Below are 26,663 nucleotides of genomic sequence, written 5' to 3'. Positions count from 1 at the left end.
CTATCCTGGACCTCCGCCGCCTCAACAAATGCATAAGATCCTAAAAATTCCAGATGGTCACCCTTCAGCACGTGCTGGGACAGAAGGGGGACTTCATGTCGTCGCTGGACCTGGAGGATGCATAATTCCACATCCCCATACACAAAGGACATTGAAAATGTCTACGCTTCGTGGTCCAGGGGTGGCACTATCAGTTCAAGGCACTGCCCTTCGGTTTGAAGTCGGCACCGAGGGTTTTCACCAAGTGCCTGGCACTGGTGGCAGCACGGCTGCGCCTGCAGGGGATCCACATCTACCCCTATCTGGACGATTGGCTCATCCGAGGGAAGTCAAGGGAACTCTCCGTCGACCACACAGTGAGGACTGCCCGCCTGCTCACGGAACTGGGGTTCTGATAAACTTTGCGAAGTCCTGTTGGTGCCATCGCAGGACACCCTGTTCCTGGGAGCCAGGCTCAACACGGAGTGGCTGGTTTCACTGTCGGAGGAGAAGGGCCATCCTGAGCAAGGTACGCCTGTTGACCATGGAAGTAGGCAGGGTGAGGTCCATCAAGTCCCTGCTCGGCATAATGTCTTCATGCATCTACCTCGTGCGACTGTGCAGGTTGCGGATGCGGCCGCTGTAGGAGTTCCTAGATACCCAGTGGATACAAGTGGCGGGAAGCTTTGAAGACATGATCTCCCTCAACAGGACTTTCCGTCAAGCGATCCATTTGTGGGGCACAGTTCGCGGCGGGCATGGACCTTCAGACGCCAGCACATCAGGAGATGGTGACGGATGCCTACCTGGAGGGATGGGACGCGCTCACTGGAGATCTCCACTCAAGAGGCCTTTGGCTTCCAGAGAAGTCACTGCACATCAACGACCTGGAGCTTCGGGCCATGTTCTGGGCCCTCATGTACTTCCTTCTGTCCCTCAAGGGCAAAGTGCTAAGGGTCTTCACCGACAACACCACCACAATGTTCCACATCCGGAAGCAGGGGGGGGCACCTGATCCCCCACCTCTCTTCTAGTAAGCACAGGATATGTGGCATTGGGCCGAGTCACAATCTCTAGAGCGATCGTGGCGCCGGCTGGTGAATTGCGGACCACGTAGAGCAGACAAACTTTTTGTATCTACACTGTCTTGTAAAAACATTTCTTGTATTGTTCTAAGTGTTCACTTTTTGGACACTGGTCGCCATTGATAGACGGCGGAGAATTGTACTGTTTACTGCCCAAGCAATGTGTTTATTTGTTGACTATTTTGTGATTTTCTGTATGACCTAATCCGGAACCTTGTGATTTACTTTGTACCGAACTTCATTCAAATAGATGTTTCTACATAAAAACTAGAATTTACCATACTCGGGTACAATATTTAAAGTGTTTTTCTTTATTTGCGGTGACTGAACAAAAGGAGTGCATTATTGATTCACCGACCCATTCACTTGTATCCTTGTTTCTCAAGCAGTTACTTTCCACTATTTATTTGAATAATTTACTTTATCTGTACTCAAGTTTCACTACCAACAGTGGCTAGTGTCCAAACATGTCCGTGCTACATGGTTTTTCGTTTGTTCCTTGACCATCTCGTCTCAAACCCTTCTTCCTGGTCTGCGAGGCCAGGAAAATCCATTCATGGACTTCCAGTGCCTGGGAAATCAGAGATGTTTTGCGTGCTACTGCAGGGCCATGTGTTTGCTGTAAGGAAGTGCGCTGGGACTGTCTGGTCCCAATGCACAAACTGGTTTCGGTATGCGAGTCGTATTCATGAATTGTGCCACCTGTGGTCCTGATTGGAGCACTGCTCGAGGTGTTTGAGTTTCAGCTTGTACCTGGCTTTTTGGATAAGGGTACCCCTGCACCCACTCGAGATCCTTGAAGAAACCGAGGAGCCAAGTATCCTGAGACTGTGGACCCGTTGAAAAAATGCCTGGCGCCAATTTCTGCCACTGTCTTGGAAGAGCCTTGTCTTGATCTCCAGCAGTTCTGTGAAGGAGCTGCAACTCTGAGTGGAGAGGAACATCTATTCTCAGTCAGCTCCGAGTCCTGCAAAGAAGAGCCTCGAAGTACCCCTGGACCACCCAGTGGCTGATCAGCTCAGACTCTGTGCTACCGTGCTGCAGATGTCGCTGTTACACATTGAGGCCTGGAACTTGAGGGATTGCCACCTACAAGACTCACCTCTGACAAATTTGGTGGTTCCAGCATCGAGGGAACCAGAGACGGCAGTGTGACCGCGGCTTGTGTCCTACTGCGTCACTGCATTACAGTCCGTTGTCCAAAAGTTTTCCTGCATCCGGACCCTGCATAGAGTTCTTCTGCATTCTCCAACTTTAAGAACTTGGAGCATTTGTCGTCAACTGGAGAAGTGCTTAAACCTGCAACCCCTGGGCATCAAGGGCTGAAGCTGATGGTGGGAAAGCGACCTTTGGCCCTCTTCAGAAGACCTGCCAAGACCCAAAAGAATCTGAGTATAATGGGTGAGTTGTAACGATAATTGCCTAAACCCCTATCCCCTTCTAAAGTTTTGGTGGTTTTTAGAAACCTTTACAACAGTGTCTTTGCCATTGCTTGTTAGCACAGGCACTCCGAACGTTGGACACTTTTGTTAGAATAACTTGTCCTCTACCACTTGGAACTTTTCATTGTACCCCAGAGACCCCTTAACAAATCTGTGAGGTACTTGGCTGAACATTTGGGCACAAGGCCCTATACACCTTATGGATGGACTACTAAATTTAGTGTTGCATCTCTGTGGACCTGTTGGGCTGCATACAAATAATTTCATTTTCAGTAGTTTATTTACCCTACTCCAGTGATTGTATACATTTGTTTTGTATATAGTGTTGTGACATTACATGCTAGTAGTCCTTTTTCCTAGTGTATGGCCTGAAATAGTAATTTTTATAACCGATTGTCTAAGTGTGTTCCCTGACTTTTCACTATGTGCTCATTGAGGACACCTTAGCTCACCTCATGACTTAGCCTAGACCACTCGTCCACCTACCTTGAGCTGGTTTGGCTACAGCTTCCAGAGTTGTCCCTGTCACTATACTAGATTGACCTTCTATACATCTGTCCAAGAGGCCAGACTACAGAAAATCAGTCTTAACGGGCACCATCTCGGCTACCATTAAACAATATCCTTAAACAGTTGCTATCAGTGGGACTACAGCAGTCCCTCTGACCACCTAAATAAATCTTACAACCAAAGGGGGCAAGCAAAAGAGTAGAAGCCCCCATAGAATTGATTTCTGCCCTAGCTGGGGATTGCGAATAGAGGACAGTAGATGGATTATAAAACAGGCAGGTCATGGGGCCTATTTTTACATGGGTACAATTTACAATGATCTTTTTGTGAGTCATGAGGTGCTTTGAACAGTCAGATGAAAAAAGGATCACATGTTTTTTTGTCAGGGTTGGTTTTTCCTTAACTGACAAGCAAGGGGAAAGTAAATCTTTTCTTGAAGAGTTCTGCTGATTAAATTACTTTGATGTCTGTGTGGTTAGACACTCCATTCGAAAGTACCAGTTGGAGCCTGCAACAAGGGAGGAGGCATACTTGGGATTTGGGGATACACTGTGCATCCCAAGGTTGCGAGCATGGATGAAAAGAGGGTGGGTAAGGATAGTGAAGTTGGGTTAGTGCCTTGGAGAAAGGGTACTTAAATCTTACAGGAAGTAAACATGTGGCATTTGGTGTTTAGGCTGTTGGTTAGCGGTTGAGATAGCCAGGGAGGAAGGAGAATATTTTAATATCGGGAGGGGTTTGCAGGTAACCTGCTCCTGTTGGGAAAGGTAGAAGACAGAGAAGATAGTTGAAGCCAAGAAATGTCTTGCCACAAAAGCTGCAGCATTCTACACTATCCTTCTCCTATCCAAATGTGAGGGGGAGCATGCATTTTTTGTGAATTTATTTCATACTACACACGTATGTGATTGACATGAAGTAGTCGGAATGATATTTCATGTTGAAATTTACAAATTAAAGTAGCAGCTTTTGTGTTGCATTTTTAATTTTGTTATAGTAAATTTAGATTGCATCTGTCTCACTGGAAATGTGTGCATGTTAACCATTCTTATTCCCGACTGAACAACCCACGGCTGCTTTTACATTAGGTGAGGATTGATTATTTTCGGTCTGTACTAGAGTGAGTAATACTAATGAAAAGTACGTTGGATGTTTTGCAGATCTTGGTTTGTGGTCTTTTTCCTGCACTTAACACAAATCCCTAGTTGGCCTATTTCAGAATCTGAAGGAGGAACAATGTAAAATTGTTTGGCATCCTTGTTTCAGCTATTGTGTTTTGATTTAACTTTTTTCCATTTACAAGGGGTCATTTCGAAGAGATGTGTGATAGCATTCTGGCTAAAGTGGAAGCACCTCTTCGCAGTGTTTTGGAACAAGCCAGTAAGTATTTCATAAAGACCAATTTTAGATGTCAATTTTATCTAGCTTTAAATACCAGTTTGGCTGACACCAAACATTGCACGAAAAAGTAGCATTAGTAGTGAGAATACCAGATTTATTGAACTTTTAGTATTTTTGAAATATTGAATCATGGAGCTGGGAATGAGCATTGGTGTTTAATGTGCTCAAATGCCTTACAGCGTAGGATACGGGTAGGTGTGGTGATCTCTGGCTTGAACTTTACTTGTGGAGAGCCCGTAACTTAATCCGGATGATAAATTGTTTATGCAGTTTTCTAAATAAATTAACTAGAACAAATAAACATAATTTAATATCATACAAGGATGTTTTCTGTATACCTGGTTAAATGCTTGCCTCGTCGCATGCTTTTGTACTTTAATTGCTATTATGTATTTTAACTGAAGCAGCCAGTATAGTGGTATTTTGACTATCAAAGACACACATCTTAAATTCTGCCTCCAGAAATGGTCAGTACGTTTCTCTCCACCATAAGGCATTTTAGGACAGATTTTCTGTTTGCACATTACTATGGGACCCCAGTCTTTTTGCTTATTTTTTTAACCCGGTTGTGATTTTTGGAGGTCAGTAAAGCCTCTGCTTTTCTTCACTTGCCAGTTTTGCTCATTCCTTTGGGGGAACAGACTAGTCCCTAAGATTGTTAGTACTGAGAGCCTTAGTCTTTTTTGCAATTCTTGTGTTCTTGTGTTTTTACAATTGCACACCTCCCCTTACTGGGAAGTGTCGTTAAGATACTTTGTATCAAAGGCTTTTACAGAATGGCTTTTTGGTTACTTTGACAATGTGCTTAACGCAAGCAGCTGGCAGCTGTGATTTTGACCGTTTTTGTTTATTCTTTTGCGTTTACTGCCAATGACTAATAAAGGTGGCTAGCACCCTAAAATGGCCATGACATGAGCTTTTTGCTTGTTCTTTGGCCATCTTGTCCTTTGGCCGCCTTCTTTCCTTTTCAGGTCAGTTAATGCCATATATGGTAACTCCTTACGCGGGCAGTTGAAGTTTGTGTGTGTGAGCCAGCAGAAGGGGGCTGGGAGTGTCTGGTCCTAGCCCACTTCCTTGGGCGCCTAAGTCTGTTGCTGGACAGATGTGGTGATCGGTGTTGTCCTGGATTGGCCAAACCTGCACTGTTTGGATGTTGCAGATGCTTACCATAGGTAGGCTTGGGGCTAGCTCCCGGCCTGACTCTCGGATGAAAGGAGGGCTCCTGCAGCTAATCGACAGATCTTCATATAAGTCTTGGTTCCAATGATGAAGAGCAGCCTGCTGAGGACCCGTGGACGACTCCTGCAGCTGACCAGCATCGACTCCAGTGATTAGCCCGGTGATGTCCTGATCCTCTGATCTCAGATGACACTCGTTAATTATTCAACTTTCAGTCTGGTGAAAGCAACCAGTCTTGATCATCTGCTTGAGGAGCTGTGCCTTGAAGCCTTCAGAAGTGTCCCTGGACAACCATGTGAGCCAACACACTTGGCTGCCGTCATTTCAAGCGAAACAAAGTGGCTTAAACGATCTTCATCTTATGCCATAAGTCACCTTACCTTGCAATTTCTGTGAACATGAATGTTTTATTTTTTTACTGGCCTGCTCTTTTTTGCAGTGAGGCCTTCAGCTTCAATATACTGGCTTTTGCTAATTTGCCATGGGGAAACTGACATGTCCTTCAGGCTGTACGTACTCGGAAACCTACTCTGATGCTTGTTAATCTGCTTAGAAACACATGCTGTGCATATAGTCTGACATTTAGTGGTAATTGCAGAGTATTATAGCTTTTGTTCGAGGGTTGAAGGGGGACGTCTACATGGGCGTGCCTGTAACACTATCCCTAACGTGATGTGTAGTGTAACCAAAACCCCACACGCGTAGAGGTCCCCCAGATTGTTTTTTCCACCCAACTATTTGGTCGCCATATGCAGAGCTTGAAAGTTATATTTTATAATTCCTTTGTCCCACGACCAGTGGTCGTCTAATCTTCAACTTAAAATCTCGACGGCTGCTTCGTGGACCCCTTTGCTGAAGACGTCTGCGGCTTTCAGCACTACATCGGTCGACACTGTCGACACTGTTGACCCTGTGGCCTCGGCCCTCAGGCCAGGCCTATACAGTAGGGAGAGTTGGGCCCCAGGGTTTGATTCTCTGAGAATGCATTTGCTTTTCCCCATTTTCCCTTTCTGTTCTGGCTGTTGCCCTTTACCGCTACTAGGTAGAGGACTCTATTTATGTTGTCCGTCCTTTAACGGCCAATACGTGTGGAAAGACACCCATCGCAAGTACAACAAGTGTCTCCCTCGTGATCATGACGAGCAATCATGCGAGTCTTGCAACGTTTTCCGTCCTAAGACGCTAAAGGATAGGTGGATGAAATGGTGGGCGTCCTACGCGATGCAGGCAGTGTGGTTCCCCCGTAGGTGCCCATCGCAGACAGCAAGGATTCTAGCGAAAGCCATGGCTCTGATGTGGAAGCCATAGACCTTTTGGTGGAACCGTCCAGTTCCCAGTCCCTGGCCCCGACAGGCATGCCGCCGGCATTGCAATGGGGAGATCACACCCCGGCGAGAGGGTCACACCTGCACCATCGACGGCTAAGCATTCAACCCCACAGTCTCCCTCAACGGATACGTCGAAGCAGCAGACTCCAGCAGGCACATCTAATGTTTTGACAGTGCCTACTGCTCCTCACAATCGGCCATCCGGCGGTTGTGGGGACAAGTGGTATGCGATCGGGCATTCCAACCATATGGGCGTCTTACTCTGTTGCTGACGTGCCACCCAAGAGCACATCAGCCCCAAAGGTTTCGGCAGAGCAGAAAACCACAACGACGTCTGTAGGCGCGGCAAAATCTCCCTCTCAACCACTGGAGCTACGCGAGAGTCTCGCAAATATTGTTTCGGAGGCAAATAGGCCAAAAAAGCTCATCCTCTCTTCTAGAGGAGTATTCGGATGGGTCCCAACCCCTCTTTAAGACTGTCGGACAAATCCCTTCATTCTATGGACTCTTGTTCTCCTGTAGAGCCTTTTCTTCCTCCTGACCACTCCGGTTCATCTCTGTGGAACAGAGTGAGGTTTGAGAGCTATATGGATAAACTTTCACAGCTTGTGGACTTTTCAGAAAGGTTGATCACACCTAAGAGACCTAGGGAGGAGGATACCTGCCCTGCCCTCTCTTACCAAAGATGCGTCCTTACCCACAGGAAGAAGTATTTGATCTCTCAGAACCTCAAAAGGTCTACGACAGAGGTCTTCAAACTGTAGGGAGCGCCCCCCCCCCCATGGGGGCGTGGCCGCCTCCTAGGGGGGGGGGGAGCCAGAGCCCAGAATGAAATGTAAAAAAAAAGTTTGGAGGAAATGGGAGTGGGCAGCTCACCTGGTCAGACTGGATCATGAAACGGTCTTGGGCACCAATGAAAAAATGGCCAGCAGTTGCAAATGGATATTCAGTCCTTTAGTCACAGACTATTTGAATAGTACCCAAGGGGTTGTTTTTTGTTGAAATGTAAACACATTGTGATATTCAAAGAATATTTATTCAGCAACAATGGTCAAAACTACTAGCTGCATAGTGAACTAACTCCTCAAACTGGCCCACATTTTCCAAAAAAGTGGCCCATTTTGACTGTCCTACACTAGCATTTTGTATTTTTGTGTCATGATTTCTGCTTCCAAAAGGTCAGGGTTTTCCCAACTCCCTTGGAAGCAGATCCATAACCCAGGTTCCGAGTGCCAACCAGTCCCAATTGGGACCTTTTGGACCCAGTCCTGGCGCCAGTGGCACCAGGCTCATAAATATGCCCAGTCCCAGCGCTGGAAGCGCAGGGCTCATAATGCTTGGGTGGACTTACCTGCAGCAGACCATGCTGCTTACTTGCTTGCCAGTTGAGCCTCTGATCCTCTTCTGTTTGGAACTACTTTTCCTGTTGGGTGGGGCAGGAGCCACTCCCTAGGTTCAGAACACTGGAACTCTTCTGGAAAGCAGGAACTCTTTTCTTACCTAGGCCTGGCTGTGGATGGAGACACCTAAGCACTACAGGAGGCTATTTAAACCACACCCGATGGATGAATCTTGCTTTGCGTTATTCTGCATCCTCTGCAGCAGAACGCTCATCGTGTCTTCTGCATCTGATCCTGGGCCTAAGGAAAAAGGCTTACCATCCTGAATCCAGTCTTCAGCAACACCTATAAAGACAAGAAAGAACAGGTTAGCATTACGGTCTTCAGTGACAGCACTTCACTTACCTGGTCCATCGGCTGTCACCAACGCCTCGCGCTGCATTCCGGCATCTGAAAGACAAAGGCTTACCAACTCTTTGCACGCTCCGGAGGCCTTCGGCGCTGCATCCCGCATCTGAAAGACAAAACAAGGTGCGTTTAAAGACATTGGGGAACTTTAATACTCACGTGCCATTACTCCTTTCCACATCTAACCCAGTGGGCATTCCGGCACCCTGCAGCTGCTCCGAACTTGTACCTGCAAAATAAAAAGACAGAGCGCATCGTGAAGCAGGCAACAAGCGCTTACTTACGTGCTTCCAGGCGCTTCTATTCATCACACGGGCTCCATCTTCAACTCACTTCAGCCCGCCATCGCCGGAACCCTGCAAAACAAGAGACATCATTACTAAAGACTTTTAAAGACATTAGAATTACTCAAAACTTACCGTTCGTGCAGTAAACGATGGACAGCAGTCCTCTTAAGTCAAGAGGCCTGCTCCCCTTATCCAGTGAAGAAACTGGTTACATCACCCTGCCCCGAGGCAGATGGAGAGCACGGCGTTCACTTACCTAAGACATCTTACCCTTCGAGTCAGACATACAGTGCACAGAGGTCCAGCCCAAAGAGCCAGCCGTGTGTTACACATCACCTTTGAAGATACGGTATACGCCCAGTAAAGACCGGCGCCTCTACGGGAATCAGGTGAGCGTTACATTTTGGTACGTCATCGCCCTATTGTCCTATAGGCCAGTCCAAGCCTGCCGGCTCATCTATAATGGGTGAGGGGGCGTCCACCCACTGGCCCCCCTCACCCATTACGGAGGAGCCGAGGAGCCAGGCCAGTGAAACACTGAGCACTCCCTCAGCTGCTTTCTCCAGCTGAGGGAGTGCTCCTAGGCTGGCTCAAGTGTCAAAGGGAAAAACTGGCCTCATTACGAGTTTGGAGGTAACCATGCCGATGTTTGCGGCATGGCTGCCTCCAAACTCGTTCCAACTCCGGCCTTGTGAATGGAGCAATTACCGGTCCATTCCGAGGTAGGAGGGACCGGTAATTCCCCATTCACCAGGGCCATTCCCAATTCCCATTTGAGCCCCATAGGGCTCAATGGGAAGGTGACAATACTGGTACCGAAAATTGCGGTACAGTTATTGATCCTGGTATCCCTTTGCGGGTCCCGTCCTTAACGCCTGCAAAAACCAGGCATTAAGGAAGGACCCGCAACGGGGAACTCGTAGTAGGGCGGTAAGGGATTACTGGCACCTGTGCCCTTACCGGTGCCAGTAATCCCTTACCGCCCACCTCTTAATGAGGCCCACTGTTTGCCTTTGACAGTTCAGTTCCCCAGCCGCACATGATCACTGAGCCATGCAACGCTGGGGGAGTTTTGCTTCGCCAGCCTTGCATAGCTCATTGGAAATGCTGACTGGGGCACTGCATGTATGTATGTGTGAGGGGGTGCTCCTGAGCCTCCTCGCACATACAGGCAGAGCAACCTGGAGCGGGGCATTTTAGTCAATTTGTAAAGCAGCCCCTGCAGAAGGTACGTTAATGGTGATTTATTTTTTATTTAAATGTGTATGGATGTGTGTATGCTTGTGTTATGGGACTGTGGTAGGAGCATGATGGGCGGCAACACTGGGATAGTGGTGGGAGAGCCCAGGGTCTGTACTGGGAATAGGATGCGGTGACGGCACTCAAAGGTTCATAGCGATTTCTACATACTGTCCATCTGGCACTTTTGGGGGGGCCCGGCCTGCCCAAACTTTGCTCAGTGGTGGCCCAGGCCAAAAAAGTTTGAAGACCACTGGTCTACGAGGTTCCCTGTGGCCAGAATGTCAATCCCTGTAGCAGAGATATACCTGACCCCTGCCCAGACTGGGGTACAGATCAGCCTGAAGAGGAAACTCCTTGGCTTTCCTCCACTCATGCTCTGGACCCATACGCCCTTTGTCCAGACCCTCCCTCCTCACCTCCAGAGGCAAGCATTGCCCATTGATTATCAGATAGCTTTTAATGCAATCCTGAAAAGGGCTGCAGAACATTTCCAAATTGCCACGCAGGAAGCTGTTAAAGATACTGACTTTGTGGATGACATCCTGAAGGAGAAAACTCTCACGAATCAGGCTAGCCCCCTGTTAAATTCCATAATAAAATGCCTTGCACCGTCCTTGCTGTCCCCTGCCTTTACAAGGGCTGTGAACCTTCGAGTGGAAACATTTTCGCCCATCTCCTTCTCACCGTTCTACATCCGAGGGCATGCCACTCCAGACCCCCTGGTGGTCAGTACCACCAGGAAGGGGGCTGGGGTACAACTATCTACTTCTGAAGCACCACCGATAAAAAAGGCAAGAAGTGGTACGCCCTGGGTCAAACGCATCACCACTTAAGCAGCATATTCCACAAGCATTGCTAATAACCACTTGTTACCAGTTATAGTGATGTGCAGTGGAACCTGCTCCAGGAGGGAGTCCAAACAGTCCCTGTATGATCAAACCTGCTGGCGATTGTCTCGGAAGGGAAGCAGGTGACCCACAACATTGTAAAGAATACTTTGGATGCAGCAGAGACTGTTGGGCGAACTCTAGCCCAAGGCATGTTTCTTAAGTCATGCTGGCTTAAGAATTCAGGTTTTAGGCCAGAGACGCAGGCCTCCTTAACAAACCAGTGGCAGACACAAATTTGTTTGGCAGGGCTCTGGATGATGCCTTGGAGACCGAGAAGAAAGAGCATGAGTCTCTAAAGTCTCTAAATCGGACAACTGCTAGGCCTTACCAGCAAGAGGGAGTTAACTCTTGCCTTTCCTTTCGGGGGAAGGTCTTTCTCCAGATCTCCACACAACCATTATGACACAGTAGGCACATCATGGTCCTCTACACAAGGTGCCTCTGGCACCAATCAATACCAACAGAAGGGACAGCGAAGAGGCAAAGGCAGGGGCAGAAATTCCACCCCAAGAGGCGCTCCAGCCTCCGCTCCCAAATGACTCACCAGTCCGGGTCCCCTCCATTCCTCCCCGGTCAGGAGACGTTTAACATCTTTCCTTCAAGCATGGGAGGGGGTCACCGCCAACCAGTGGGTGCTCAAGACCATTGTCCACGGTTATTGTATTGTGTTCCACCGGTCACTTCGATACTATCCTCCAAGTCACTGACTCCGATCGCCAGCACACCTGCAGATTCTGCTGGAGGAGCTGGAAATCCTTAAAGAAAAGTCGTCCCCTTCCCTCAGGTCTCACCATGTGCCCTGCATTAGACTTGCGCCCAGCGAATACATTTGTCAAGCCACAGAAGTTGAGAATGACAGCATTGCAGGAAGTAATCCCTCTGAGGCAGGAAGATTACATGGCAACACTGGATATGAAAGATGCATACTTTCATATTTCAATGTTGCCAGCGCACAGAAAGTATCCAAGCTTCATGATTGAGAACAAGCATGATCAGTTCAGGGTCCTTCTCTTCGGCATTGCCTCAGCCCCAAGGGTGTTATTAAAGGTACTGGCGGTAGTAGTGGGTCACCTGTGCAGGCAGTGCATTCCAGTCTAACCTTACCCTGACGACTGGCTAATAACCGTGGATTCGTACAGAACATGCCTTTCAAATAATCAGATGGTTCTCCTCTTTAGTCTGGTGTTCTCGATCAACGAGAAAGTCGTGTCTAGACCACAGCCAAATCAAACAATTTTTGGGGCACTCTAATTTGGACCAAAGACTGCCTTGTCTTCCCCTCTGAGAGGCTTCAAAAGCTGCTTTTTCAGATCCCTCACTATGCAGCCAATCGCGATGTGACTGTACGCAAGGCCATGCGACTGTTGTGGATGGTGGCATCCTGCATTTATCTAGTCCCACACGTGTCTGCGCATGCAAGAGTGGCTCTTGAGACAATGGTGTCGGGTCAACGGACAATGGGATGATCTAGTGGTTGTCTCAGCAGCCCACGTTCAATCTCTGCAGTGGTGGTCAAGGGAAACACTCTTGCAGGGGAAGACCTTTACCCCCTGCAGTATAAGCCACTAACCACGGACGCATCTGACTGGGTGGGGCTCGCCTCATTCACCAGACGCCGCACGGCGAGTGGGCCCCAGTGGTAGCAAGCGACCACATAAACCTGTTGGAACTGCTAGCAGTATTGAAGGTCCAAAGGCATTCCTGTTAGGCAAAGTTTGCATGCAGTACCCTCTGGGACCACTACACACAACTATGACTACAGGTGTAAGCAAAACCAACCTTTGGTTTAAGTCTGTACCACTCAGTTTTTGGTAGCGAGCTGAGCAGCCAGGCTTATCTCAAGAGGGAATGTGAGCTGTAAGGGTGTTACATAGGTCTACAGTATTCAGACACTTATACTCAAGGTTTCTTGGTAAAACATTTATCACAGTCAGTTAGAAAACATGCACTAAAAGGAGGAAATCAATAGCACACAAGAATATACTTCAGTACTTCACACTATCTGGTTCTGTGATATTTAAACTACTTTGAAGGTGTAGCAAAATGTCATTCAGAGCATTTGAAGTAGGAGCAAAAGGCATCAGTTAAAAAAAAAAAAAAAGAATTACGGTTACTCTTAAACAGTGCAAATATTTTGAGTTCACCGGAGGAGTTGATTAAATGTAATAGGTAGGCCAAAATCAATGGGCTAGAGTCTTGTATAGGTAAAAAACGGTTGTGGGGACTGGTCACAAAGTTGGCAAATCTTCGATTCCGTTAGCTGTAGTCAAGCACACAAACTGGTGTCCTCCTCCCTGGTGGTTCGGTTTCCTGCAGCACTCTGAGGAAACTACAACCAGCTCAGAATGGTGTCCAGGTGGCTTACGAGTTGATTGATCCCTCCAACTCAGAGTGAGAAGTCCTTGCAGGGCTTCTCTGTCGAGATGAACTTGACGATTTGGACCTGCAACAGGGCAAACAAACGTCCAGGAGTTGCAGCAGCTGTCTTCTTCCAGCTCGTCTTCGGTTCTTTCGTTCCAGTGGTCGACTGTCTTCCAAGCCAAGAGACTTGCCTTTTTATTTCGTTTTCTCCCTTTCATTCCAGCCTAACTGCCACTCACCCAGCAGGGTGGCTGTCTTTGCCTGACAGTCAGCCAATCACGCCAGAGTAAATTTGGGTCTCCTAGGAGACAAAGCACAGGGAGTTTTGGGCACCTCCCTCCCTGCCCACCTCCCTCACTTCCTGCCCACCCCAGACACTCTGGCGCCAGAGGCGGTCTTCAGTCCTGAAGCCCGCCAAAGGCGCAGGAACAAAGGGGCCAAACCTAGTTTGGAGCGCAGAGACAAACTCTAGAAAGACCTTTCCAAAAAGAAACATCGAATAAAGACCAGTACCTGTTTTGTTTTTGTTTTTTAGAGGGGGCTCAGATGGCTCCCACAATTTAATGCTACCGTTGTTTGCGGTTGGGAAAAATCATGGTAGTTCACTGTAAAACCACTGCCACCAACCATTTCGATAGGAAAAGGTAGCATTTGACTGCTAGGTGAGTTTCTAGACACAGGGGATACTAGGTAACCCCTCCCGCACTCTATTGGAAGATAGTGTCTGCTGGGTCTAGGAATTTAAAGACTAGTTACTCTTCTTCCAGTTCCTCGTTGGTTCTTTCGTTCCAGTGGCGACTCTGCTCTTCCAGTTCCAGAGACCTGCTTTTTATGCAGTTTTCCCCCATTCATACAGCCTGGCTGTCAATCACACAGCAGGGTGGCTGGCCTGGCAAGGCCAGTCCCCTTATCCAATCAGACAAGAGTGCGACTTGAGTTCCTAAGGCAACCCATGGCAGGGGTCCGAAGATCCCTCCCTCACATCCTGCCTACCTAGACTATCCGGTGCCTTAAGGAGAAGTAGAAACCCGCGCAAAGACGGCGAACAAAGGAATCCTCCCCAGTTTGGTGCGCAGAGAAAAACATGAGACTTTAACAAAAAGAAATGGCGACTAAACCCAGCTGGAACCAAAATAAAATGTATTTGGTTAAGCGGGTTTATGTTTGAGGCTAATATAGCCTAAAACAGTACCACGTTTATAAAATATAATCGCGGTAGTAATGTTAGGGTAGATAAAAACTGCCACCAGCCAAGTCTTAAAGTTAAGGGAGCGAAACAAGGCTCCAAGAGGCACAGACAAAAAAGGGATAAGAGTTAACTCTTTCCAAAACTCCTTGTAAGATGGGGTGCACTGGGTCTGCAGTTTAAAGGGACTATATAAAGTTGATGGCAACTTTACCTGTTTCTGGGGGACGGTTGTCGGCCCAGAAAAATGAAGTCAGGGAGGGCGGGGGGAGGGGAGTCTCAAAGACAACCCTGTCTCACTGCACTGAAGGTACTGTGTAACATACACAACATGGTGCACATGGAGTAGGTGAGGCTCCAGTGCCCAAGAGCACACAGTGAAAATAAACATAGCAAAACACATGTAAGAGTGGGAAAAAGGCTCACACTCTTAACTGGTGGAAAAAATAATAAACCTTAGAAATCCAGCAAAGCTGCTGGGGGACTTTTTATGTAAGGGAAATCAGCCATTTTTGAGAATTCTCCTTGACACCCACCCTATATCCAACCCAGCTCCTGGATGGGACCTTAATGTTGTACTGCCTTAGACTAATGGGACCTCCCTTTGAACCTATGCCTTACGCTAGCCTTAAAGTACTCCCTTACAAGACCGCCTTCCTGGTGGCAGTCAGATCAATTACGAGAGTTGGTGAACTGCAGGCCCTTTCGGTTCAAGACCCATTTGTCAAAATTCACAAGGAAATGTGGTCCTGCACACTCAGTTTGCACCTACATTTATTTCATTCTATGTGAACCAATGAATAGAATTACCCACCTTCTTCAAGAATCCCACTTGGCAGAAAGAATCCTCCATGCACTTGATGTGAGGAGAGCAGGGATTTATTTTCTCCAGCATGGGGTCTGGCATGGATTCACATGCTCATGAATATTCCCCGTCGTCAGGCTGGGAATCCTCGGTAAAGAAAAAACCAGTATCAGTTTCGTTTCTGATCTGTCTTTCGTAGTAATAACCAATCACTGGTCTCTGTGTCATACTGACCACAGCCAATGACTGCCCTCTACCTAAGCACCGCCTCTGGCAGCCATCTTCAGATTTTTACCGCACGTTCATGTGTTGGGATCATCGTGCTATTGCTCTCTCGAGCGTTAGTGCTATTTTTTTCACGTTTTTTCTCAAAAACTTTGTTTTTTCGGTCAAAAGAGCCTCAAGCTCCACCGACTCTCCATCCGATCAACGGGACCCGTGTCGGATTCGTCTGCGCCCCTCAAGGGTGAAGATTTCGTCGAGCTACGCTTTTGGAGGACTCGAGAAGTTTCTCAGGCCCGGTCATGGCCCAGGAGAAGGGAAGCTCGACGCCCGGAAAGATGTTCAGGGTCTGCCCTGGATGCCAGCTGCAGAACGTCTTCAAGGAGGACGAACACTCTTTTTGTCTTTACTGCCTGCATGAGGACAAGACGCACGTGGAGAAGGACTGTGCGTTTTGTGGCAACATGTCGGAGCGGACCATGAAGGACCGCCATCAACGTCTCGCCAACTGGCGGGAAGGGAAGAGCCCGTCCGGCGAGAAGAGGAAGAAATCCGAGCGGTCTTCTAAGACCTTTGAGGACGCCCCGGCGACGGGGGTCCAACATAAGGCCAAGCACCGCGAGTCCGCTGGCACCGGGAGCGCCGAACGGTCGGGCTCTACGGGCGCCAGGCTGGGCGCACCCTCCCCGGCACCATCAACCACGGGCCAACACTCTGGGTCGGGTAAGAGGAAGGCCGAGCACCCGGCGAGGCTCCTGGAGAGGCCCCGGTCGAGCTCGAAGGCGGAGGGGGAGCGAGGCACTGTCCCCCCCCCCTCAAGGATAAGGCGGTGAGCGCACCTAAGGTGGTGAAGGCCTTAATCCATCCGGCCAAGCCCTCTATCGAAACTGTCGCGGCGGCCCTGGCTCAGCCTGTGGAGGCTACACCAGTGGTGGCGACCTCGGGGCTCAGAGTCTCCCTGCCACCTCGGAGGGAGTCCTCTTTTGTGCCCATCGATAGGACCCCCGTGAAATCCCCCGTGGGGAAGAAAAAGGGGGGGCAGGGCGTCGTCGTAGATTCGGCCTCAACCTCGGAGGAGGAGCTGGTCGAGGTCTTAAGCCACGGCCTCGGCGTGGAAGAAGACCGGCCCGTCGGGATGGATCCCGACGCAGGTGACGACGACATCGTCGAGGGTACCGACGGGGCCCCTGATCGCCCGTCGGATTCCCCTCTGCCAGCGCCGCAAGACAACTCGGCGGCCATTTTGTTGGCTATACAGTCCTTATGCTCAGAGATAAGGATGAGACTACCGTTGCCGACGGAACCTCTCCCGTCGGGGGACCCAGAACCGGGACCTTCTGGGGTTCCCCCTACCAAGAAAAGAAGGATCCACCCTCCTCCTCCTTTTCAGCCGTCGCGCCCCTTCCAGCCCTCCTCCCCGTCCACCCGGGGGGATGATACGGGGACTGACACGGCAGCGACGGGTACGGACGACGAGGTATACCACGAGGATGTACCCTCTTCGCCTCCCACCAGGGCTTCTCCGCCCGACGAGATTGGATCGTTCCACTCCATGATCACCAGGGCATCCGAGCTTTTCCAACTCTGCCCTGAGGAGAAGGAAGGTTTCCTTTATCAGCGGCGCGAGGCCAAGAGGAAGACGGTCCTCGCAGTGCCTCTATTGGACGACATTTGGGATGAGGGCCTCACCCTCCTCAAGAACCCTTCCACGACGCCAGCTAGAAGAGACCGGTACGAGAAAAAGTACCGGGTCCCGGACACGGCCCCCCTGTGCCTCCGGGCGCAGCCTACCCCAGACTCCGTCGTCTCCGCGGCGGCCAGGAAAAAAGCGGGGGGGGGGTGCGGCCTCCACATCGACTTCCCCACCGGACGGCGAGGGAAAGAAATTGGACGCTATGGGACGCAGAGTCCTCTCGTCTGCAGCGACGACGATTAAAGCTGCCAACCCCTTGGCTATCGTGGCCCGATACGACAGGGAGCTCTGGTACAAACTGGCTCCCCTGCTGGACTTCTTGCCGGACGACAGGGGCCAGAGGCCCTGGAGATCCTGCAGGAAGGTGAGGTGGCTTCGGACCACGCCATTACCGTTGCGACGGACATCGCCGACACTGGGTTCCGCCAGTTGGGCAACGGCGTTTGCCTTAGGCGGCGTGGATGGCTCAAGGCTACGGACTTCCGTCAGGACGTTCAGACCAGAGTCCTGGACATGCCCTTCGATGGGAACAACCTGTTTGGTAAAACAGTGGACGATTCCCTTCAGGCCATTAAAGCGGACACCGAGACGGCCCGGGCCCTTGGAGTTCTGCAACGACGACGGACGCCCTTTCGGAGCAGCGGAGGCAAGGGCGCCTCCAAAGGTTCCGGTGGCGGTTTCTCCTTCTACCGTCAAGCGGCCCGCTCGTCGTCTCAGGAGGCCTACAGAGGACGAGCCAAGTCTGGCGGACCCCGCCGTCGTCGCCAAGGAGGTCAAGGCGGCAAAGCCTCGTCGAAGCAGGATTGAACCGGCCGTGAGATCGGGCCCCCACCGAAGCACCCCGGTGGGAGGCCGGCTGGCGAGCTTCGTCAGCGTGTGGGAGTCCATCTCCACCGACTGTTGGGTGCTGGACGCCTTGGCCCGGGGCCACGCGCTCGAGTTTCAAAGAAAGTGTCCGCGCGTCCCCCCCCGTGGCCAGGAAGGAACTTCACGTCCCTCAACTTCTCCTGGAGGTAAAGGCGATGCTCAGGAAGGGCGCCATCGAACTCGTCCCAAAGAGGCTTCGGGGCTCCGGAGTTTACTCGAGATACTTCCTCGTGAAGAAGAAGACGGGGGGGATGGCGCCCCATCCTGGACCTGCGACGTCTGAACAAGTTCATCAAGGCACAAAAGTTCCGGATGGTCACCCTCCAGCACGTCCTGGGTCAGCTGGAGGAAGGAGACTTCCTGTCGTCGTTGGATTTGGAGGATGCCTACTTCCATATTCCCATCCTAAAGGGGCACCGAAAATTCCTCAGGTTTGTGGTCCAAGGGCGTCATTACCAGTTCAAAGCCCTCCCCTTCGGACTACGGTCGGCACCCAGGGTGTTCACCAAGTGCCTCGCACCGGTGGCGGCGCAGCTGCGCCGCGAAGGGATCCACGTCTACCCCTACCTGGACGACTGGCTCATCCGAGCCAAGACAAGGGAGCTCGCCGTGGTTCACACGGCAAGGACCGTCCAACTTCTCACGGACTTGGGATTCTCCGTGAACTACGCCAAATCCCACCTGGTGCCCGCGAAAGACGTTCTGTTTCTGGGAGCGAGGCTCAACACAGTGTCCCTTCTGGCCTCCCCGTCGGAGGAGAGGACCAGGACCATCCTGGGCAAGGTGCAGCGGATGTTGGTGGCCGACGCGGCCAAGGTGAGGTCCATCAAGTCCCTCCTCGGAATGATATCTTCCTGCATCTACCTCATTCCTATGTGCAGGCTCCGGATGCGCCCGTTGCAGGAGTTCCTGGACGCGCGCTGGATCCAAACGACGGGCAGCTTCGAGGAAAGGATCACACTCGACGAGAGTTTCCGACGAGCGATCCGGTGGTGGGGCACCCACGCGCATCTGACGGCGGGCATGGACTTCCAGACCCCAGCCCACCAGGAGACAGTGACCACGGATGCCTCCCTGGAAGGGTGGGGAGCGCACACCGAAAATCTGCACGCAAGAGGCCTTTGGCTCCCGACGGAGAAATCCTTACATATCAACGTCCTGGAGCTCCGTGCAGTGTTTTGGGCCCTCGGGTCCTTCCTTCCGTCCCTCAAGGGCAAGGTGGTGAGGATTTTCACCGACACCACCACCATGTTTTACATCAGGAAACAGGGCGGAACCAGGTCCCCAGCACTGTCCAAGGAGGCGCAGGACCTGTGGCATTGGGCAGTCGCCCAAGGGATGTTTCTGGTGCCGTTTCATCTGGCAGGGATAAAAAACACCATCGCCGACTCACTCAGCAGGGAGCTGCGCTCGTGCCACGAGTGGGAACTACGGCAGGATCTAGTGGATCGCCTCTTCCGACGGTGGGGCACACCCCAGATCGACCTGTTCGCGACGGCGACGAACTCCAAGTGCCGGAGGTTCGCCAGCAGGTTTCCCCAGGCGAGGAGCATGGGCGATGCTTTCTCGTTCCCCTGGGAGGGCCTGTTCCTCTACGCGTTCCCTCCTTTGCCACTGCTAATCCGGCTCGTCAACCAGCTCAAGAGGTCACGGTGCAGGATGATCCTCGTCGCACCTGCGTGGCCGAGGCAGATATGGTTCCCGGACCTTCTGGACTTATCAGCGTCCCCGCCAATCAAGCTGCCGGTGGACGCGGATCTGCTCTCCAGGGAAGGAGGCGCCATCCTCCACCACGACCCGAAATCGCTGAACTTGCAGGCCTGGCACCTGCAGCGCTAGAGTTTGGAGGATACGACATACCGGCCGACTGCAGAGAGGTTCTTGCAAAGGCCAGGGCTTCCTCGACTCTTAAATGCTACGGACACAAATGGAAGAGGTTCTCTGTCTGGTGCCACGCACAGAAGATTAACCCTCTACGGATTACGACTCCCCAAGTACTGCCGTACCTGCTGACGCTGGCCAAAGCTGGACTGGCACACGCGTCCATCAAGATTCATCTTGCTGCGATCTCCCGATACACCAGAACCACGGGGCGGACGTCCTTGTGGTCTCATCGTCTGGTGAAAGAGTTCATGAAGGGACTGTTCAGATCGTTCCCGCCGGTGAAGGCTCCGGCCCCGGCGTGGGAGCTCAACGTGGTGCTGACCAAGCTCATGGGACCTCCGTTCGAGCCTCTGCACTCGGGCCCGTTGAAGTTTCTGTCGTGGAAAACAGCGTTTCTTGTGGCCATCACCTCCGCACGACGGGTGGGAGAGATCCAGGCCCTTTCCTGCAAGGCTCCGTACTTGACTTTTCACGACACGAGGGTAGTGCTCAGGACGCACCCCTCCTTCATGCCCAAGGTACCGTCGGACTTCCATCTCAACGAACCCTTGGTGTTGCCTGTATTCTTCCCGTCGCCGGCTGAGAGGACTTTGCACTCGCTGGATGTGGCTAGAGCGCTGAAGATCTACGTGGACCGCACAAAGTGTTTTCGGAAGACGTCACAACTCTTTGTGAACTTTGGACCTGTCAATCAGGGGAAGGCTCTCTCGAAGGCTTCCATTTCCAGATGGCTCTCTGGCTGTATCATGTACTGTCATCAGTTGGCAAACCGACCGCTGCCTGGCCGTCAGAGAGCCCATTCCACCAGAGCGATCGCAGCTACCACGGCGTTCCTTTCTGGTGTGCCCCTGCTGGACATATGCAGGGCTGCTACGTGGAGGTCGACGCACACCTTCACGAAGTTCTACTGCGTCGATCGGGATTCCAGGGAGGAGTCAAGGGTGGGCCAAGCAGTGCTGCGCAACTTGTTCGCCTGAGGTGTGCCTGGTGAGGAGGTAAGATGCTTAATGTTGAGTTTGATGCAATGCTTAATGTTGAGCCTTTGCCACCTCCCGTGGTTGTGCATGTGTGTACTGCTATGTATTCTTTATTCATGAGCATGTGAATCCATGCCAGACCCCATGCTGGAGAAGGAACAAGTTACTTACCTGTAACTGTTGTTCTCCAGCATGGGTCTGGCATGGATTCACATGCAAACCCTCCCGCCTACCCCTCTGCGGCTCTTCACTTGGTCATACTGCCACTTCACGTGCTTCCAAATCTGAAGATGGCTGCCAGAGGCGGTGCTTAGGTAGAGGGCAGTCATTGGCTGTGGTCAGTATGACGCAGAGACCAGTGATTGGTTATTACTACGAAAGACAGATCAGAAACGAAACTGATACTGGTTTTTTCTTTACCGAGGATTCCCAGCCTGACGACGGGGAATATTCATGAGCATGTGAATCCATGCCAGACCCATGCTGGAGAACAACAGTTACAGGTAAGTAACTTGTTCCATCTGGAGAAAACAAAGCCACTAAAAGACGAACCAGTTTTTCGTTTCAGTGGCAGCCGGTAGAGAAGTGGACCCTGTCTCTAAATCAGCTTTTTCAAAGTGGATGGCAAACTGCATCAGACTGTGCTGCACCCTTGCCAAGAGAGATCTGCTCTTCTAGCCTAGAGCACACACTGCTCTGGGCACGGCTGCTTCCATCGCGCTAATTGCAAATGTTCCTCTTGAGTCAATTTGTAAAGCATTAACCTGGAGTTCTGTACACACCTTTTTAAACACCACTACTGCCTAGATGCACACTCTAGGTCTGACTCAGGTGGGACAAGCTGTGCTAAGATATCCCTGCTACTGTTCTTCACACATCCCTCCACCATCTCTGGGTACTGCTCGCTAGTCTATGCACAGCATGTGATTCTAAGCGGATTAACCAGCATCAGAAGAAATGCATTACTTGCCATAATAGCATTTCTGATTGTATCTGCTTAGATCAGTGGTCTTCAAACTTTTTTGTCCTAGGTCCCCCTGAGCAAAGTTTGGGCAGGCCGGGACCCCCCAAAAGTGCCAGATGGACAATATGTAGAAATCGCTATGAACTTTTGCGTGCCGTCACCATACCCTTCTCCCTGTAAAGACCCAGGGCTCTCCCCTCCCTAATCCCCACCACTATACCAGTGCTGTCACCCGTTCTGCTCCCACCAAAGTCCCATAACACAAGTATACACACATCCATACACATTTAAATAAAAAATAAATCGCCATAAACGTACCTTCGAAGGGATTGTGTCCTCCGAAATATTCCTTATCTTTGATAATAGTTTCCAGCTTGCTGGCCTCGGAAATCTTTTCTGTAGAGGGTGCTGCGCGTCGATGTCCGCCGAGTCGATGTCCTTTGACGGCCACCGTATCGGCGCCGACGTCACCATGCCCATAAATGGCCACATGCGTCCGTTGCTCAGTTCCGTTTTTCCGCGCTCAGAACCAACGACGCCGCGATCCGGCTTCAAGAAATGTCGAGACTGCGGTAAAAAAATGTCAACGGATCCACACAGGATCTGTTTATGGTGCTTGGCATCCGAGCACCATTGTTCGGAGTGTGAGGACTGCATGTCCATAACGGCGAAAGCCTTGAAGGAGCGCAAGGGGAAGCTCGAGAGACGTAAGTCAGCCAAAACCACCTCGAAAGTTTCGTCGGCTGAGTTGAGGCATTCGTCTCTTCGCCGTCAAACATTCCCATTCTAGATCTCGAAGTAGCTCCCACCATTCGTCGAGATCAAGACACTCAAAGAAGGGACATCGAAGGTCCAATTCCTCGTCTTCTGTGTCCCCAGAAAGAGTCTCCTGTCCCACCAAACAGTTCTCAAGCTGAGTGGGAGGAGTTCAGAAAGAAAATGTTAAGCGTCTTCGAGAATGCGGCCTCGACCCCCTCGAAGACAGCTGAGGGTGATACCCGGGGTGAATACCCAAAAAATCAAAACGCTGCGAGTTGCAGCACCCGGCGAAACATTCCACCTAAGAGCGCCATGAGCCATCGGGTAAGAAGGCAGTCTTCGCAGTGCGTCTAGGGTTCCTCGACGCATCGGTCGATCGACTCGACGTTGACGAAAGAGGACCAAGGCCACTCCATAGCCAACGGTGATTTCAAGGGCCTCCGGCACGACGCCGAGACCGTCGTCGATGCCCTCGAGTAGGATCCCGAACCTCTCGAGTTCTTCGAGACCCCTTCCAGTTTTTTTGACGCCGTTTTCGGCGCCTTCGAAGCCTGTTACATCGGTGTCAACGACATCAACGTTTTCTCGTCCAATAACGAGTTTGGCTCCTACTGCCTTAGAGATGGGTTTTACTCCATTTCAGTGGTCCGAGTACCCTGGACTTTCTTCAATTTATGAAGAGGGAGAAGATTCTGACAGGAAACATTTGGGTTACAGAGGACCACACTGCCTCTTTCAGAGGATTTCACCTCTGAGGAAAGAGGGCTGAAGGACCTACAGGGGGCAAGCGGGCTGGACACTTCCCCAGAAGTGGAATTTGTTAAGCCAGTCCCAGGGGAACATGCCGAAACACCCTATAGAACCCTTATGGCAAGAATGATTGAATTTATGGGTTGGTCTGCGCCTTCACCTGTTTTTCAACAGGATGACCTAACGGACATATTAGACAAAGGTCCACAGGAGGACCCTGTGGTCCCCTTCCATGCAGTCTTACAAAGGAAAACTGCATCTAATTGGGGAAACTCCCGAAGTTATCCCTGCAGTCAATAAAAGATGGTCAACCAAGTATAGGGTAGCGGCTGCTGACCCTGAATGCTTATCAAAACACCCGACTCCAGAGAGCCTGGTGGTTCAAGCGGCAACTTCATCTGGCAGTAGGACCGCTTACCCTACTGTCCCACAGGATAGAGATGACAAGAGGTACGACTCTATGGCGAAGAAAGTTTTCTCTGCCTGTAGTATGGCGTTGAAGTCCATCAACGTCACCTGTACGCTCGCCAGGTTCAATCACACACTATGGGAGTGTGCTTCATCAGCGGCTGACTGCATACCCGAAGGAGAGGAAAAGGATGCCCTCCTTAACATTATTAAAGATGGCAAGAATGCCATGTGCGAATAACTTCAAACTGGCATCGATTCCGCTGACAGTATCAGCAGGGCCATGGCAGCAAGTACAACAATCCTCAGGCATGCGTGGTTGCGAAAGTCGGGCTTTGCTCCAGACGTACAGGCCAGACTTTTGAATATGCCCTTTGACGGCTCTTCATTATTCGGGGAAAAAAGGCTGATGACAGTCTGGAAAAGTTACAGACTTCTAAAGCAGCAGCAAAATCCTTAGGAGCTGCTATCCGCCAAACTCCTTTTCGCCCCTCAGGAACCCCTAGGAGAGGAAAGTCCTTTCGCTATTATTCTGCATTCGGGAAAGGCAGAGGACAGCCGGCTCAAAGAGGCCAAAGGAGATCCACCCGAGGTGGACGGGTCAAAAGTACTAAAACCGCAGCAGCAGCAGGTGCCTCTTTACCCTCGGCATCTGCATCAGCCGCCCCCAAACCACTCTTGAGGTCTTTCCACACAATACACCTGTAGGGGGCAGGTTAACTCACCATCTGACAGAATGGCAGGCTATAACGTCAGATGCTTGGGCATTGGAAACAGTTGCCCAAGGTTACTGCCTACCCTTTCTACACATTCCTCAGTCATCCACCGGGGAACAGCTCTCTAAAAGTTTCAGATCTGCTCCTCTTGCAGGAAATTATAGACCTGCTAGAGAAAGGTGCCATAGAACCGGTACCTGTAGCGGACAGGAACAAGGGCTGGTACTCCCCCCTACTTTCTCATACCAAAGAAGGACGGAGGACTGAGACCCATCCTGGACTTATGAGAATTGAACAAGTTCCTCAGGAAGGACAAGTTCAATATGGTAACTCTCTCTCAGATCCTTCAGGCCCTCCAACTACAGGACTGGCTGGTATTGCTGGACCTTCAGGATGCTTATTTCCATGTGCCAATCCATCTCAAACACAGGAAATTCCTGAGGTTCGCAATTGGCGACTCTTATCAATTTCGAGTTCTGCCATTTGGGCTGACCTCCGCCCGAGGGTCTTCACCAAGCTGATGTTGGTAGTGGCGGCGAGTCTAAGGAGGGAAGGGATCCACGTCTGCCCCAACCTGGACTGGCTGATCAGGGCTGTATCTTCGGAACAGGCCCAGACCCAGCTAGATTATGTCTGCCACTTCCTTCACAGACTGGGCTTCTCCCTCAATTTAAAGAAGTCACAGATACCATCACAGAGACTCCAGTTCATTCGAGCGGTCCTGGACACTTCCCTGGGAAAAGCCTCGCCACCAGAGGTGAGGGCTCAAGATATTCTACAGATGGTCACCAAGTTTCAAAATGCCCAACGTCTCCCAGCCTTCGACTTTTTGAGGTTGCTAGGCCTCACGGCATCCTGCATCTTCCTTGTGCCAGAGGCTCGCCTGAGAATGAGATCTCTTCAATGGGCACTGAAGTCAGTGGTGGAAATTCTCAGGGAGAATGACAGATCTCCTGCGGATTCCGGACAAGGTAGCCCGCGACCTTCAATGGTGGGTCTATCCAGAGAACATCTTGAAAGGAGAACTGTTTTGGTAACCATGGCCGGAGATAACAGTAGTCACGGACGCCTCACTCACGGGGTGGGGAGCCCATGCCAACTGACCATCAGCGGTCGGTCTCCATCGGAGTCCAGACTACACATCAACCTATTAGAGCTGAGAGCAATCAGACTAGTGCTGAAAGCTTTCCTGCCATCAGTACAGGGGAGAAATGTCCTGATAATGACGGACAACACGGTGGCCATGCACTACCTCAACAAGAGGAGGCGTAGGATCACTGCCACCGTGCAGAAAGGCGATGCAGCTCTGATTTTGGGCAATCCAAGAAGGAATCTCTCTATCGGCTGTCCACCTAGCCGGAGAGAAGAACTTGACAGCGGACGCTCTGAGCAGGCAGTGGGAGATAGCTCAGGAAGTCCTTCAAGAGATCTTCACCCTTTGGGGAACGCCTCAGGTGGATCTAATCGCCACAAGCAACAACAAGAAGTGCAATCTGTTCTGTTCAAGGGAATTTCCCCCGAGAGGAGCTCTAGGAGATGCGTTCGTAGTGGACTGGGAGTTTCCACTCCTTTACGTGTTCCCTCCAGTCCGTTATTCCTCAAATGATCAGGAGGTTGAGAAGATTCCGGAAGACCATGATCCTAATTGCCCCGGATTGGGCCAGGAGAACGTGGTACCCGGACCTTTTAGATATGTCCATCTGTCCTCCAATCCGTCTTCCACTCAAAGAGAATCTTCTCTCGCGAAGGGAGGTCAGGTTCTCCATTCAGACACCAGAACCCTCAACCTTCACGCTTGGCTTCTGAAAGGTTGAGGTACAAGGATTGGGGTCTCCCTGATGACGTCATGGAGGTGTTGCTTTCGGCCAGAAGACCGGCAACAAAGTCTTAATACCACTGCCGTTGGAACAAATTTTGCAGCTGGTGTAGGGAAGAGAATATCGACCCTTTTTCATGTGGTACACCAACTGTTATTGTTTC

The 26,663-nt window shown here is 50.8% G+C and overlaps 1 protein-coding gene across 1 annotated transcript in view; it reads left to right on the top strand.

The window, feature by feature from the left end:
• The window catches only part of HSPA4 (heat shock protein family A (Hsp70) member 4), a 711,161-nt gene that overhangs the window by 240,945 nt on the left and 443,553 nt on the right, over window positions 1-26,663 (top strand). Inside the window, exon 8 of the mRNA XM_069652484.1 lies at window positions 4,320-4,396. Within this exon, the coding sequence (XP_069508585.1) occupies window positions 4,320-4,396 (77 nt within the window). The remainder of the gene's footprint in view (window positions 1-4,319; window positions 4,397-26,663) is intronic.

The sequence above is a fragment of the Ambystoma mexicanum genome, chromosome 3p (assembly GCF_040938575.1).
Source record: "Ambystoma mexicanum isolate Mex_15411 chromosome 3p, UKY_AmexF1_1, whole genome shotgun sequence".
Lineage (NCBI taxonomy): Eukaryota > Metazoa > Chordata > Amphibia > Caudata > Ambystomatidae > Ambystoma > Ambystoma mexicanum.
The sequence above is the reverse complement of the archived record's forward strand: the minus strand, read 5'-3'. Positions and strand labels throughout refer to the sequence as shown.